The following is a 15,197-nucleotide window of genomic DNA, read 5'->3' as shown; positions in this document are numbered from 1 at the left end:
CAATAGCTAGCTGATCAAAGATTTGGGGATCTTAACCTAAGCCTAGCGAAACAAACAATGATTTAACAATGAATGGGAAGAGGGTATCTGTCATGAACATATAAATTAGTTACAAACACTCGGGGATACAGGCTAGAACTATAAGAAACATCTTCTCTTTCTAGGTTATAATATTTCATATCTGCAATCATAATATATAAATATTCTGCCTAGAGACATTCGTTTTAGTTGCTCTCTGAAGTTATCCTGGGAAACATAGCTTTATAGTACTGGGGAATATTGCAAAAAAACAAAACAAAACAAAAAACAGAGATCATAAATACATTCAATTATTCAGGGGATATTTATTGTGTGCTTACCATTTGACAAGCACTCTTCCAGGCCCTGGGCATGAAGAAGTAAACAAAACAAACAAGGTAGTACTCTTTGAAACTATAAAAACTACTTAAGGGGAAAAAAGATAAGAAACTAATAAGAAAAATATCAGATAATGACAGGTAATATGCAAAAGATTAAAATAGAGAGATATAGTAAAAAATAAATGAGTGGTTATTTTACACTGGAATACTGAAAAAAGTTCTCTCTGTAGAGGTATTTTCAAAATAAGTATAAATGCAAGAAAGAGCCAGTCATAGGAAGATGGGTGAGTGGTGGGTTAGAAGATATTCCAGACAAAGGGAAAAGCTACTGCAGAAGTCAGCATGTGGCAAAGAGTTTGACTTATTAGAGCAATGGTCCTCAAACTTTAGCATGTTTCAGCATCACCTTCAAAGACTTGTTAAAACACAAGATTTCTGGGTCCCACCCCCAGACCTCCTGATTCAGTAAGTCAGGCATTGAATCCAAAAATTTGCATCTCTAACAAATTCCCAGGTGATGCTGATGTTACTCGTCCAGGGGTCACACTTTGAGAACCACTGCATCAGAGAAACAGAAAGAAAGCAAGTGTAGCTATAGTAGTAATTGTGGGGGGAACAGTGTTATTAAGTAAGATCAGAGAGAGAAGCAGATTTATATGTCACCACAGAAGTCTAAATTTCACTCTGAGATTGGAAGCAGTTATGGTAGCTCTGAAGTAGGAGGTAATATGATCTGATTCATGTTTTAAAAATACCACTCTGAGGGGTCAGGGATAGTGGGAGGTAAGGAGGCAGGGACGACTTATAAAGGGGTAGCATGCGAGCGGTCTCTTTGTGGCAGCTGAGTAGCTCTTTATCCTGACTGCACTGGTGGTTACATGAATCCACACATGTGATAAAATGACATAGAATTATATTGACGCTTTATTCCAATGTTAATTTCCTGCGTTTGACAATGTTCTATAGTCACAGAAGGTGTAACCAAAAGCGGGGGGGTGGGGGTACTGAGAGAAGGTACAAGCAACCTCTCATACTATCTCTGCAACTTCCCCTGAATCTATTAATTATCAAAAATTAAAAAAATTTTTAAACATCACTCTGGTTGCTGCTGGAGAACAGATGATAGGAAAACAACAGAAGGGAAACAGGAGGAGGAGACTATTGTATAGTACTCGAAGCAACAAATAATGGTGGCCTGGACTAGGATGAAGAGAAGCAGGCAGATTTAGGATATACTACACAAAGGCAGAACCAGAAGGCCAGCAGACTTGGCTGCAAAATTACTTTCATACATACTCTCCGCACCCCACCACAGCTTTTAGTGATAACCTACATTAAAAATATTTATCCAAAGAAAAATTTTAAATCTCCAATAGAGTGACTGTTAAAAATATATGAAATACAATATGTGAAAGGACAATTGGAATCAAGTGTCAAGTATGCAAATGACTATCATTAACAGTGAGTTTTTAAAAGTTATTTATGTAGTAAATATATAGGAAACTACAATGGTAGAGGAGGGAAGAAAGGGTAAAAGAGAAAATAATCAAGGATAATTCCTGGATTTCTAGCTTTAAGTGGTTTAGGTTAAGTGAGGCAAGTTGGAGTAGAAGCTGATTTGGTGGGGGGAGGAAATCAAGCTTTGTGGTTTAGTCATATGTATTAAATTTAAGGTTCTTATTAGACATCTATGTGGAGAAGCCAAGTAAGCATTTCGATATGAATCTAAAGATCCAGAAAAAAATCCTGACTAGAGAAACAAATTTCGGTGTAGTCAGCATTACATAGTAGCTGAAGTCATAGGACTAGATGAGGTCAAATATTCACACATTTCAAGATTATGACAGCAATTAACTGGACAGTTCAGTAAGATAATAATACTCTATTTTAAAAAGAAGTGGAAACCTTTAAGGCATTATGCTAAATGAAATAAGTTAGACACAAGAGGACAAATAGACAAAGGAGAATAGTGGTTACCAGGTCCTGAAGGGAGAGGAGAATGGGGAATTACTATTTTGTTTTTTTATAATTTTTATTTTATATTGAAGTATAGTTGATTTACAATGTTGTGTTAGTTTTAGGTGTACAGCACAGTGATTCAATTACACATATACGTGTATCCATTGTTTTTCAGATTCTTTTCCCATATAGGTTATTACAGACTACTGATCTTTCTGTTTTCTTTTTTTTTTAATTAATTAAATTTTGGCTGCATTGGGTCTTCGTTGCTGCGCGCAGGCTTTCTCTAGTTGTGGCGAGCGGGGGCTACTCTTGGTGCAGTGCAAGGGCTTCTCATGGAGGTGGCTTCTCTTGTTGCAGAGCACGGGCTCTGGGCGTGCGGGCTTCAGTAGTTGTGGTTCACGGGCTCTAGAGAGCAGGCTCAGTAGTTGTGGCATGCTGGCTCAGTAGTTGTGGCACACGGGCTTAGCTGCTCTGCGGCATGTGGGATCTTCCCAGACGAGAACTCGAGCCTGTGTCCCCTGCATTGGCAGGTGGATTCTTAACCACTGCGCCACCAGGGAAGTCCGGAATTACTGTTTAATGTGTACAGTGTTTCAGTCTGGGCTGATGAAAAAGTTCTAGATATGGTTAGTGGTGGTGGCTGCACAGCAATGTGAATGTATGTACTAACACTAAAACTGTATGCTTCAAAATGGTTAAAATAGTAAATTACAGGTTATATATATTTTACAATATATTTTTAAAAATAATGGAAATCTATATGAAAACCTGCACTAGATCTTTCCTATTCTATAATTAGTTCCAAGTAAGGATTTCAATGACTTTTTAATATCATAACATGGCAATCATTAGATTCCACTAAGAAATTTATTTGACATCTTATTTGGATATTCTGATTATGTGTACTACTATGATCAGGAGAACGAATTTCTTAGCCAACACCTCGTAGCCTTAACTCACTCTCTGGTTCCTAATCCTGCTCTTGTAAGCTCTCTTATTAACCCGATCCTATTCCAGACCCTACATACATCCAATGAAGTCTGTGCTTTCAGCCTCATCCTCTCACAGACCTTGTCCTATTTGGAGGAGTTAGCACTACTTAGAACACCCTATGTCATCCACTATTGTCAAAAACTGTCACTGCTACCATGTAGTGTAGCAGTCCCCAACCTTCTTAGCACCAGGGACCGTTCCGTGGAAGACAACTTTTCCACAGATAGGGTGGGGTGGGGTGGGGGTGGGGGATGGTTCAGGCGGTAATGCGAGCCATGGGGAGCGATGGGGAGCGGCAGATGAAGCTTTGCTCACTTGCCCGCCGCTCACCTCCTGCTGTGCTCACCTCCTGCTGTTCGGCCCCGGGGGTGGGGGTGGGGGGTTGGGGACCCCGATGTATCAGATTACCAGGAGAAAGGGAGAAACCTGGAAATAAGACAAGGTCTCACAATATCCATAAAACTAGTCTTGTTAATTCTGAACAACACGATAAACTGTCCCAGTGCACAGACTGAGGAGTAAGGACAAGAAACTGAATATCAGGAAAACTGGACCATTTCAATCTTTGCCTTTTGGGGTTTTTTTTTGTTCTTGTTATTGCTGCCTTTGTAAGCCTCAAATAGTTTACGTGTAATAAAACACTACTTTTGCCTTTCTATAAGTGTGATCTATTCTCTTCATCATAATTAAATTGTCACCTGTCCTCCTCATCAAATCAATAATTTCAATACACTTCTCATTACAGAGTAAGGCTAACTACTTAAAGACAACATCATGAAATGTAACTTTCTGTATGTCTAAAATCATAGTAAGACTTCTAGCAAGCAAATCAAGAATCTATGAGAAAAAGGTATTTTTCAGATGAACTGTTTTTACTGAGATGAAATTCACTAACATAAAATTAATCATTTTATTTGGTAGATGTACAATGTTGTACAACCATCCCTTCTATTTAGTTCCAAAATATTTTCATCACTACCAAAGGAGACCCTGTATCTACTACACAGTCACTCCGCATTCCCCCCTCTCCTGAGTCCCTGGCAACCACTCAGCTGCTTTTTGTCTCTGGATTTACCTATTCTGGATATTTCATAAAAACGGAATCATAGAATATGTGACCTTTGGGGTCTGGCTTCTTTCAGTTTTCAAGATTCATCCATATTGTAGCATGTATCAGTACCTCATTCCATTTTATGATTGAATAATATTCCATTCCCGGAATATGTCACATTTTGTTTATACATTCATCTGTTGATGGACATTTGAGTTGTTTCCACCTTTTGCATACTGTAAATACTGCTGCTATAAATATAAACATTCATGTGCAAGATTCTGTTTGAATACTTGTTTCAATTATTTGGATATATTCCTAGGAATGGAACTACTGGGTTATATGGTAATTCTATTTTTAACTTCTGAGGAACTGAGATGAATTAATGTTTGACAGTTTTTTTTAAAATGAAATATTCAGTGCCTTCTCAGTTACTAAGGAAAAAAAAATCTGATGTGCTCAGAATTCTCTTTCCTTGAAAGTACTTTAGAAAAAAATGTTTCTTTTACTTCAGTTTGTAAATTTTAGTGCAAAAATTTCATTTTATAATTAGGAAAAGCTGTATTGAGTTAAGGCCAGTATGCTTAAATCAACCAAGTTTGCAAACTTTCAACCTAATTTTAACACACTAAATATAAATTCAAGATTCCTCTTTCCCTGGGGTTCAATCCACCGATCAATCTGTAAACACACTAGCTTATCTAGAAAGGTACTCTAATGCGAACTATAATTATATTATACATTTATAACTGAGTTAAAGCCTTCACAGTATGACTCATAATTATCAAAATAGAGATAATAGCTCAAATCCTCTTTGGATGGAGGTAGAACATGTATGAGTGACAGTGTATGTACATTTTGATACACCAACTGTATCATATGCATTATAATTTTTCCAAAGTTTTTATAGTATTAGCCCCATTTAGGTGTACTTTCTCATTTTATTTGTCCTAGAATATGCATGAGAGACACCTGCCTATATATAATGCAAGAGTAAGAGGATTCTGCTCATACAAGTGACTGAACAAAAGACAGGAGATGAAAAATTGGTTTAGTTTAAGAAAGTTATAAACTATATTCTTCCTCCTCAAGCCAGCACTACCACTATATAGTTGTTAGACAAATATCACTTGCTTTACAAACTGGTTATAGTGTATGTGAGAAGATCTTTTAAGAAGTATAGTCTTGGGCTTCCCTGGTGGCGCAGTGGTTGAGAGTCCGCCTGCTGATGCAGGGGACGCGGGTTCGTGCCCCGGTCTGGGAAGATCCCACATGCCGCGGAGCGGCTGGGCCCGTGAGCCATGGCCGCTGAGCCTGCGCGTCCGGAGCCTGTGCTCTGCAACGGGAGAGGCCACAACAGTGAGAGGCCCGCTTACCGCAAAATTAAAAAAAAAAAAAAAAAAAAAAGAAGTATAGTCTACCTCTTCTCATTCGTTAAACCATATTCAGACACAGACTGTGTGTGTTACCGATCTTAGGAGCTTTTTACCTTTAAGATAAACTCCATAAAGAAAGAAAATGTTGGAACCAGCTATCAGGTACTGAAAGATAACCAAAAAGGTAAAGAATCTTTGTGAAAGCTGTCCCATGTGCCGTTGTCATACATAGGAAATAAGTAATAGCAGATATAACTCAGAGATAGCCTATGCTACCAGCAATCTCTGCAACCCAAGAGGAATCAGTCTATTATGACATCTTCAAGTATTATTTCAAGTAATTCGAAAAACTTAAAGAGGAAACTCAGCAGAGTTTCTATTTTCTCTTCTTTACTAATTGTTAATGTTACTATTAGAATAAAAGTAAACTTTAAACTATGTTCTACTTGAAAAAAATTTTCAATGTTTCACCATTCATTATAAATTAAGCATGTTTTAAGACAATACTAAAATATTCCAGGAAATATGCTATGAATCTAAAATATTAATTAGCTCTCCAAAAAGTATGTACATTTTCTTTGACTCACACTCTTTTTTTATTTTTAAGAGGTTTGTCTTGTAGTCAAATTCCCATCCAGAATGTGTTCCCAGAAAGCATCTATCAAGATGTATTCTGTGCTTACTTTACTCCTGAATATCATTGGCGAATAGCTCGCAAGACTCGTGGAGTGGATCATAAGAATGAATATACAGGGTTTAATTAATAACAAGAAATCAAAGGGGATCTGAGAGAGAATTAAGGATTTTTCTCCTGGCAAAAGGAATAAAAGTAAAACATTATAATATCAGCTTTGAGATTTGATCCAAATGTAAAATATTTCTCTCCTAAAGTAAATTATAACCAAATTATTATTTTAAATTTTCTACCAAACTCATCTATGTTTCCCCTCCTATATTATGAGCCAGATAACCTTGAGTAAAATAATGACCCTTCTGAGGAAGAGATAAACTGAAGGTTGGGTAGGATAAATTACTTACCCAGAGTCATGTAACTAATAAGTGTGTAAGTGTATCCCAAATTCCAATCCATGACTTTTTTAAAAAATAAATTTATTTATTTATTTTATTTTTGGCTGCGTTGGGTCTTTGTTGCTGCACACGGGCTTTCTCTAGTTGCGGTGAGCGGGGTCTGCTCTTCATTGCTGTACGCGGGCTTCTCATTACGGTGGCTTCTCTTGCTGTGGAACATGGGCTCTAGGTGTGTGAGCTTCAATAGTTGTGGCATGCGGGCTCAGTAGTTGTGGCTCACGGGCTCCAGAGCACAGTCTCAGTAGTTGTGGCACATGGGCATAGTTGCTCCGCGGCATGTGGGATCTTCCCAGACCAAGGTTTGAACCCATGTCCCCTGCATTGGCAGGCGGATTCTTAACCACTGCGCCACCAGGGAAGTCCCAATCCATGACTTTTAAAGTCCAGAGCACTTTCCATTACACCTTTCCCTCTCTCACAAGGACAGTTACATTTCATCCAGAGGGGGTGAGGGTATTCATGTTTTCACCAACTGCCACAAACCTCTAAACAGAAGAACTTCAGGCAGAGGCAAGGAAGAGAATCTGCACATTATGACACACTGGCAGCCATTCCTGTAAGCTCCTTCCTGGTTATTACTATGACATCTCTAGGGCTATTTCAGTTTTGAATATGTAGGCTTGTTCTACAGATTTCATCAGGATTTTGCATTTTAATCCATTCAATTTAACAAACTTTTTATTTTATATCAACATCTGTGTACTAACTACTTTACACTGTAAAAAGAACTGTCAAACTTGTGAAACATTATATGCCTATCTACTATTAACTGCTTTCAATACTATGGATAGATTCTTTGGTCAATATAAAGTAAAAAAATGGTATGATTCACTCATATGATAAACCTTGTCGTCTATGTGGATAGTCAATATATGCATATATAATGTTATAAAACTGATGAAATTTAAAACAGGAATTTCACAAACTTTTTTTGGGGGGGGCCACGCCGCATGGCTTGTGGGACCTTAATTCCCTGACCAGTGATTGAACCCAGGCCCTAGGCAGTGAAAGCACAGAGTCTTAACCACTGGACCACCAGGGAATTCCCAGGAATTTCACAAACTTACTATGCACTTTTAAGCTGTATAAACTTTGGTTATAAGAAAATAAAAATATTTAAATGTTAATTTTAAAATAGCTACTTAACTAGGGTAATATTATACAAAGTATTCTTATTTAAGAACTAATGAAAAATGGAAAGATAAACAGGATAGAGAATTCATCAGGGTTAGAGACCAGCTATAGTAACACTGTTGGAGTAAGAATGGAACATTCCAGTAAGCAAGCCAAAGTTATTGAACTAGGGAAGGAGGCAGAGAAATAAACAGAAGGAACCTACTAAGGACTAATCAGGAAAGTAAATTTACATTCGATTTATCATGTAATTCAATTCTCTCCTCCCCTTCCCTACCCCCTCAATATTTACCATTATCTTTGCTGCTGTTTTCTTCAATAGTCATTTGTTCAGCCAATTCAGACAACGATTCATCAATAGTCTGGCTTCCTCGAAGCGTGAGGGATAGCCTTCTCTTAAATTTTTTCATCCTATCAACTGAATGTGACTTGAAAAATCCTGAAAGAAGAGAACAGAATGAACATAAGATTAAAGCTATGAATATCTTACAGCTCCAGAAAAATGCTGTTCTCGGTTTACTGGGAATCTTCAAAATAAGAATAAAATGAGGAATTCTCACATCCATCAAACATCACAAAATCCAACCCTTCCTTAAAAAGATCCACTCACTTGAATTAATGCCATACTCATATCGCATCATCAGAAGAGCAAGAATTCTACAAAACTAAAGACTGAGATTTTAAGCATCACAACTAAACTTAGAAGGATTACAAATCTTCCTAAAATGAGCTTTGTAAAAACCAATTTAGTGAAAATATATCATTATTTTGATGTGTAGGTTCCATTATTATAAATATCAATCATCATATTGGAACCAGTCAGTGATACCTTTAAATATAACTGAGGGGATAAGACAGGTGAAAGAGGTGGGGTAGGGAGAATAAAGAATGATGCTTGACAATTTATTAAACAGCTCCAACAGAAATTTTCTTTTTTAACTTCTTATTTAGCCAATATATTGGGGGTTTGTTCTTCCCCCCACCCTGGTCAGCTGTCAGGAGTCTCCTCCTATTATTTTAACAATGCCAAATTTTAGAAGGAAAAAATAAAAGTCAAATTAACAGGTTTCAAATGCCTACTCCATACTAGACACTCTCATGTCTCTGAATTCATTTAGTCTTCCTAATTCTAAAGAGCATACTATACTATCCCATTTTCACAAATAAGCAAATAGGCTCAAAGAAGTTCCCTGACAGAAGGCAAACAAACAATTATGGATAGAACTGAGATTTAAAACTAAGATTACCATTTACCTTTTCCCCCACATTTTAACATCTCTGAAATCAGGATGTATCACAATTACAGTTAAGTCCCCTACATACGAATGAGTTCCATTCCAAGAGCGTGTTCATAAGTCCAATTTGTTCATAAGTCCAACAAAGTTAGCCTAGGTACTCAACTAACACACGCAGCTATACAGTACTGTACTGTAATAGGTTTATAATACTTTTCACACAAATAGTACATAAAAACAAACACAAAAAATAAAGAAAACATTTTTAATCTTACAGTACACTACCTTGAAAAGTACAGTAGTACAGTACAACAGTTGGCATACAGGGGCTGGCATCGAGTGAACAGGCAAGAAGAGTTACTGACTGGAGGAGGGAGAGGAGGTGGGAACTGGCAGAGCTGAAGGATCATCTGCAATAGGAGATGGAGGGCAAGCTGCAATTTCACTCACGCCTGATGTTGATGGAACACATATCACATCTCTGAAAGTTCACAACTTGAAGGTTTGTATGTAGGGGACTTACTGTAATGGGATGTCAATTATAATTGACAGCTTTCTTTTTTCCTAGTAGTACATACACTAATGGTATAATTCATAGTGGAGTCTTGGATATGATCAAACAAGGTATTTGCTGCCAAAACCAATTCCTCAATTATTTACCTGTAACTTCTTTTCTAATTTACAGTCTTAATTGTGGTGAGCTAGTTTACCAGATTACCAAGTGTACTGTAACCATTACCCCAACTAAGAGCTGCTTCTAACTCCCCTATGCTAAAATACCTGTTTTACCATCCAGCTCTGGATATCTATCTTGAATCTGTAAGTATTTTGCTTATTTTCTCATCCTAGGGCTCTATTCCAAGTAGCTGAGTGTGCTGAACAAGTGAACTCTACATAAGATATTTTTAATGAATAATTTTTGTTTGCTCAAAGGCTCGGGGTAGGGTACTGAATACAAGTTTATAAGTGATAATACTATGTTTTACCAACTCTGTTTTACATACTTAAAGACAAATCAATGTTGCGGAATATTTTCGACTAACTAACCTTCCAGCTGACCTCTTTCAGCAGTGCCTAAACCGCAGTTAAACTGATCTACTGGGTTCTAAATTTTAGTTACTGTATTTTCAATCCCAGAATTCCTATTTGATCCCTTTCTATAGATTCAAGTTCTCTACTGCAATTCTTCACCTTGCCATCTATTTTCATGACTAGGTTATAGTATTTTAAAGTTCTTGTCTATAACTGCAGAATTACACAACCTATGAATAACATGCATAACCTGTTTCTATGCTGGTTTTTCTCTGTTGGTCCTGTTGAATGCATAGTGATTTTTTTACTGAATACTACACATTGTATGTGAATGACTGTATGAAAATATGGAAGAAAAAATGTAGAAGCTCTGGATGATGTTATTATCTTCTTCCAGAAAGGATTTAATTTTTTTCTAACAAGCAGTCAGAGTAAGAGATTACCTCAGTCCAATCAGGAACAGAGCTGGCTTGAGACTGAGTTTCAGATACTGTAAAGTCTGGCCTACTTCTGTTTGTTCCCACTCCTATGGTGTGGCCTTTCAAAAGATTCAAACTGCAAACCTAGGACTAAAACAACAACAGAAACTATTGAAAGCTCCACTCAACTCCCTCAGTTGCTTTTTGCTCACCTCTCATACACTGCTCAACTTTTATCTTCTTATCCAAAAGAGCTTAAGAGTTAGAAAATATCTCTAGAGGAAACCCACAGAATACGTCTATTTCTCTTCTCTCCTGAATCTTTACTCCTGAAGTCTTGACTGACTCAAAAGCTCTACGATGCCTTCAAACTATATTTTTTCCCTAGTCTCATAGGGAGCCTTAGTCTGACACAAGTTCCTCCCATCACAGGCAGAAATGGACATTCAGATGTGGATTAAAGGAGATAACATATACTTTAGCAAACAAGGTGAATTTATAGGAGGCAGTCAGTAAACTTTAAGAGTTGTTTCCAACTAAGAAACCTGTAACTATATGGCTGTCCTAAATGCTAGATTCTTTACTTCTCAAAGTCAGCCTTTATATAGCTCTACCTTGACAGTCAGTAATCCATGCCATTTGCTTAAAACATATTAGATATTTAAGGTGAATTGAGCTATCACCAATCTTCATCTACCCTTTTGTTTCTCTAAGAATTGATACTAGAGACACCCTCCTTTGTATCCAGAATCATCCTGTGCAGTTAAGGGGTAACTCTGCAAGCTTGGGGGGTTAAACTCTGCATATTCCAAAGAAAGGAATCACCTAAGACAAGCTCCTAGAAGATAACCTCTGACCCCTTGCAATATCCTGCCTGATAAATTTCTTTGTACACCTAAAATCTTGGGCCACATCAGGTAATTTATATTAACAATGTGAATTATGGTAAATCCCTATCTCTGTATGCCTGGGGCTTTGGGCCACACCATTTATCAGCCTGACCTCAGGGGGGAGGAGGAATAAGGGAAACTGGAGACTAAGTAACTAAAGACAGTCATGTAGGTACTTCCATGCCTATGTAATTGACCCCTAAAAAAACCTCTGGACACGAAGATTCAGGTAAGCTTCCCTGGCTGGCACCACTTTGCCATGCTGTCATACAGGACAACTGGAGGAATGGAGCACTGTCATGCAACTCCACTAGGAGAGGATAACTGGAAACTCACACCTGGTTTCTCTTGGACTCCACCCTATATACCCTTTCCCCTTTGCTGATTTTAATCTGTTATCTTTTCACTGTAATAAAACAATCATGAGTTTCACAGCTTTTCTCTGATTTCTGTGCCCTTTTAGCAAATTATCAAGCATGAGAGTATCTTAGGAACCCTCAACACACACTCCTTCAAGAAATCTGTGTGCCCTAACAAAAACCCCTAAGCGCTAGTAGCTCACAGTTACCAACCTTTTGACTCCAATTTTCTCAAACAGTCATGTGGTCACGAATGTCTACGTAACTATACAAACATCACCACTTCAGAATTTGCACACCATTTTTGAAAGCTTGCTGACCATGTACCTGCCTCTTATTTTAGATGACAAATAAGGATAAAATAACAAACTATAACAGACATGTTATTACAGAATTAATTCACATAACATGGTAACATCCCATTCTGACCATGTATGTGAAAAGTGGTCACTCCAAACTGCCTTGTACTGTAAATAAAAAATATGCACTGGATTTTAAAGACTTAGTATTTTAAAAGAACGTAAAAAATCTATTGTTATATGCATAACATGATTTTGAAAAATTCTAGACATATTTAAGTAAAATTTATCAATATTTCTAAAACTAACTCTACTAATTAAATATACCTGCAAAATACTTTAAAATTCAGTATGGTGCTCACATTATATTTATATTGGGCAATGCCACTATAGAGCGCCAAGTAAATCTTGATGGTTTTAAGTGGGTACAGAAAAGGGGGGGAAAGGGAAATCACATAAGCCTTAACTTTTTCTTCATACAATGCTTTTGAACAATATATTAGTTGAAATTCTATGTGTTTATAACTCAGAACAGTATGCATTTCCATCAAGAGTGAAGAAAATTCTAGTATATAAAGTAACTAACTTTATGTATTTTCTTCTCTGTCAGGAATAAGAAGGACATTTCTAATTCATTAATAAGAGGTGCAGCGGTTAAGAATCCGCCTGCCAATGCAGGGGACACGGTTTCAAGCCCTGATCTGGGAAGATCCCACGTGCCGCAGAGCAACTAAGCCCGTGAGCCACAGCTAAGGAGCCTGCGCTCTAGAGCCCGTGAGCCACAACTACTGAGCCCACGTGCCACAACTACTGAAGGCCGGGCACCTAGAGCCCATGCCCCACAACAAGAGAAGCCACCACAATGAGAAGCCCGCGCACCACAACGAAGAGTAGCCCCCGCTCACCGCGACTAGTGAAAGCCCACGCACAGCAACGAAGACCCAATGCAGCCAAAAATAAATTTATAAAAAAGAAAAACTTCATAATAAAACACATCGCATCCTCAAAAAGGTCCTATTTTTTTAATCTTCCATGCTATAACTGTAACCTTTTAATTAAGTCACAATGATCAGTAAACACAGATGTTAAGGAATTTCATCAACAATGCCTAGATCATTATTAAAGAAAAAATACGCCCAAATTAAAGATTCCTTGACATATCTAATTATCTTTAAGAAGAATTACGCATGTCAACTTTTTTGCCCATTAGGTCGAGGACAAAAACACATGCAATGCTACAATAAAACACCTTTTGTGAAGTAAATATTACTATTTACATTAGCTTGAAGGTTAACTAATATGTACTGTATATTAATAAAGCAGTGCTAAACTACTGATTTCCTAAAACCAAAACCCTTGAGAGTTGCGTTAAAGGACTTCCCTGGTAGTCCAGTGGCTAAGACTCCATACTCCCAACACAAGGGGGCCTGGGTTCAATCCCTGGTCAGTGAACTAGATCCCACATGACGCAACCAAGAGATCGCAAGCTGCAACTAAAGATCTCGCGTGCCGCAACTAAGACCCAGCACAGCCAAATAAATAAATAATATTTTTTAAAAAACAGTTGGGGTAAAATATTTTTTCTGTTTTAGCAAAAACTTTTATTTGGGATTGTTAGGATCTTTACACTGTCATTTTCATGAAGATTAAGATATATTAACAGTAATTTATAGTGAACGCTTAAATATTGTTTTATATTTAAATTCATGCCACTGAAAAAGCTATTTTTACCTTAGAAGTAAATGTACTGTAATTTAAAATAAACTCTAAATAAAAACTCCACAACTGTTTGGTTTTAATATTTTAAAGACTTAGCTATCTAGAGAACAATTATAAATGCTCAAATTTCAACATAAGCTTTACCCTGCAAAGGGCTCTTTCCTGACCCTGACCCTCTCTATTCCTTTATCCTTAGTTGTTTTTTTTTTACAGCACTTACCACGTATATATAATACATATATATTCCATATATATATATATACCCATTCGAATATATCTGTGTGCATGTATAATACAAAACAACTTCTATGCCTTTCTAGTTGTCAAAAAGATCTCCAGCTTTTTGCCATAGCTAGATCAAATTTTAAAAGGTAAAGGGGCAATAAATGATACTCAGAATGACTTACTATAAACCCTGCCTCTTTCTCTTCCTCCCTCCCCATATATATTTATACACACACACACACACACACACACACACACACACACAGCTGAAAATGTTCAAAAATCAGTTTCCAACTACAAGTGCTTAAAAGAAACATGTAATGTGTTACCTTACTTTATCACCTAAAATTTGATCTGGGATTGCCTGCTGTACAATTAAGAAATTTTTTCATTTTTTTTTTAATCCTGAAAATGTAACTACAAGCATACATAAGCATGCAGTAAAACAAAGTGCATCTTTATTGCACTTTGTTTTACTCCACAACAGATAATGTGTTTTTTACACTAATGGAACGTTTGCAGCAACCCTCCAAGTCTACAGGTGCCATTTTTCCAAAAGCATTCGCTGACTTCGTGTCTGTCACATTTTGGTAATTCTCACAATATTTCAAACTTTTCCATTATTATTATATTTGTTGGGTTGATCTGTGATCAGCAATCTTTGATGTTACTATTGTAACTGTTTTGGAGCACCACAAACCTCGCCCATCTAAGACAGTAAACTTCATAAATGTTATATGTGTTCTGACTGCTCCACCCACCAGCGGTTCCCCCAACTCTCTCCCTCTCCTCAGGCCTCCCTATTCCCTGAGACACAATACTGAAATTAGGCCAATCAATAACCATACAATGGCCTCCAAGTGTGCAAGTGAGAAGGGTCGCACATCCCTCACTTTAAATCAAAAGCTAAAAATGACTAAGTTTACTGAGGAAAGCATGCTGAAAGCCAAGACAAGCCAAAAGCTAGGCCTCTTGTGCCACACAGTTAGCCAAATTGTGAATGCGGAGGAAATATTCTTGAAGGAAATTAAAAGTGCTACTCCAATGAACACCCG

The 15,197-nt window shown here is 37.3% G+C and overlaps 1 protein-coding gene across 4 annotated transcripts in view; it reads right to left on the bottom strand.

Moving 5' to 3' along the window:
* Nucleotides 1-15,197, bottom strand: part of CDK17 (cyclin dependent kinase 17) — a 99,331-nt gene that overhangs the window by 39,505 nt on the left and 44,629 nt on the right. For 2 of the 4 annotated variants that reach the window (XM_060305727.1, XM_060305723.1), the window contains exons 2-3: nucleotides 9,485-9,609; nucleotides 8,257-8,403 (exon numbers count right to left, since the gene is read on the bottom strand). In XM_060305727.1, the coding sequence (XP_060161710.1) occupies nucleotides 8,257-8,403; nucleotides 9,485-9,521 (184 nt within the window). In that variant the 5' untranslated portion in view covers nucleotides 9,522-9,609. The remainder of the gene's footprint in view (nucleotides 1-8,256; nucleotides 8,404-9,484; nucleotides 9,610-15,197) is intronic. The other 2 variants (XM_060305725.1, XM_060305726.1) reach the window with 1 other exon arrangement.

The sequence above is a fragment of the Globicephala melas genome, chromosome 10 (assembly GCF_963455315.2).
Source record: "Globicephala melas chromosome 10, mGloMel1.2, whole genome shotgun sequence".
In the NCBI taxonomy this organism is placed as follows: Eukaryota; Metazoa; Chordata; class Mammalia; order Artiodactyla; family Delphinidae; genus Globicephala; species Globicephala melas.
Note: the sequence above shows the minus strand (reverse complement) of the source record. Positions and strands in the feature narration are given on the sequence as shown.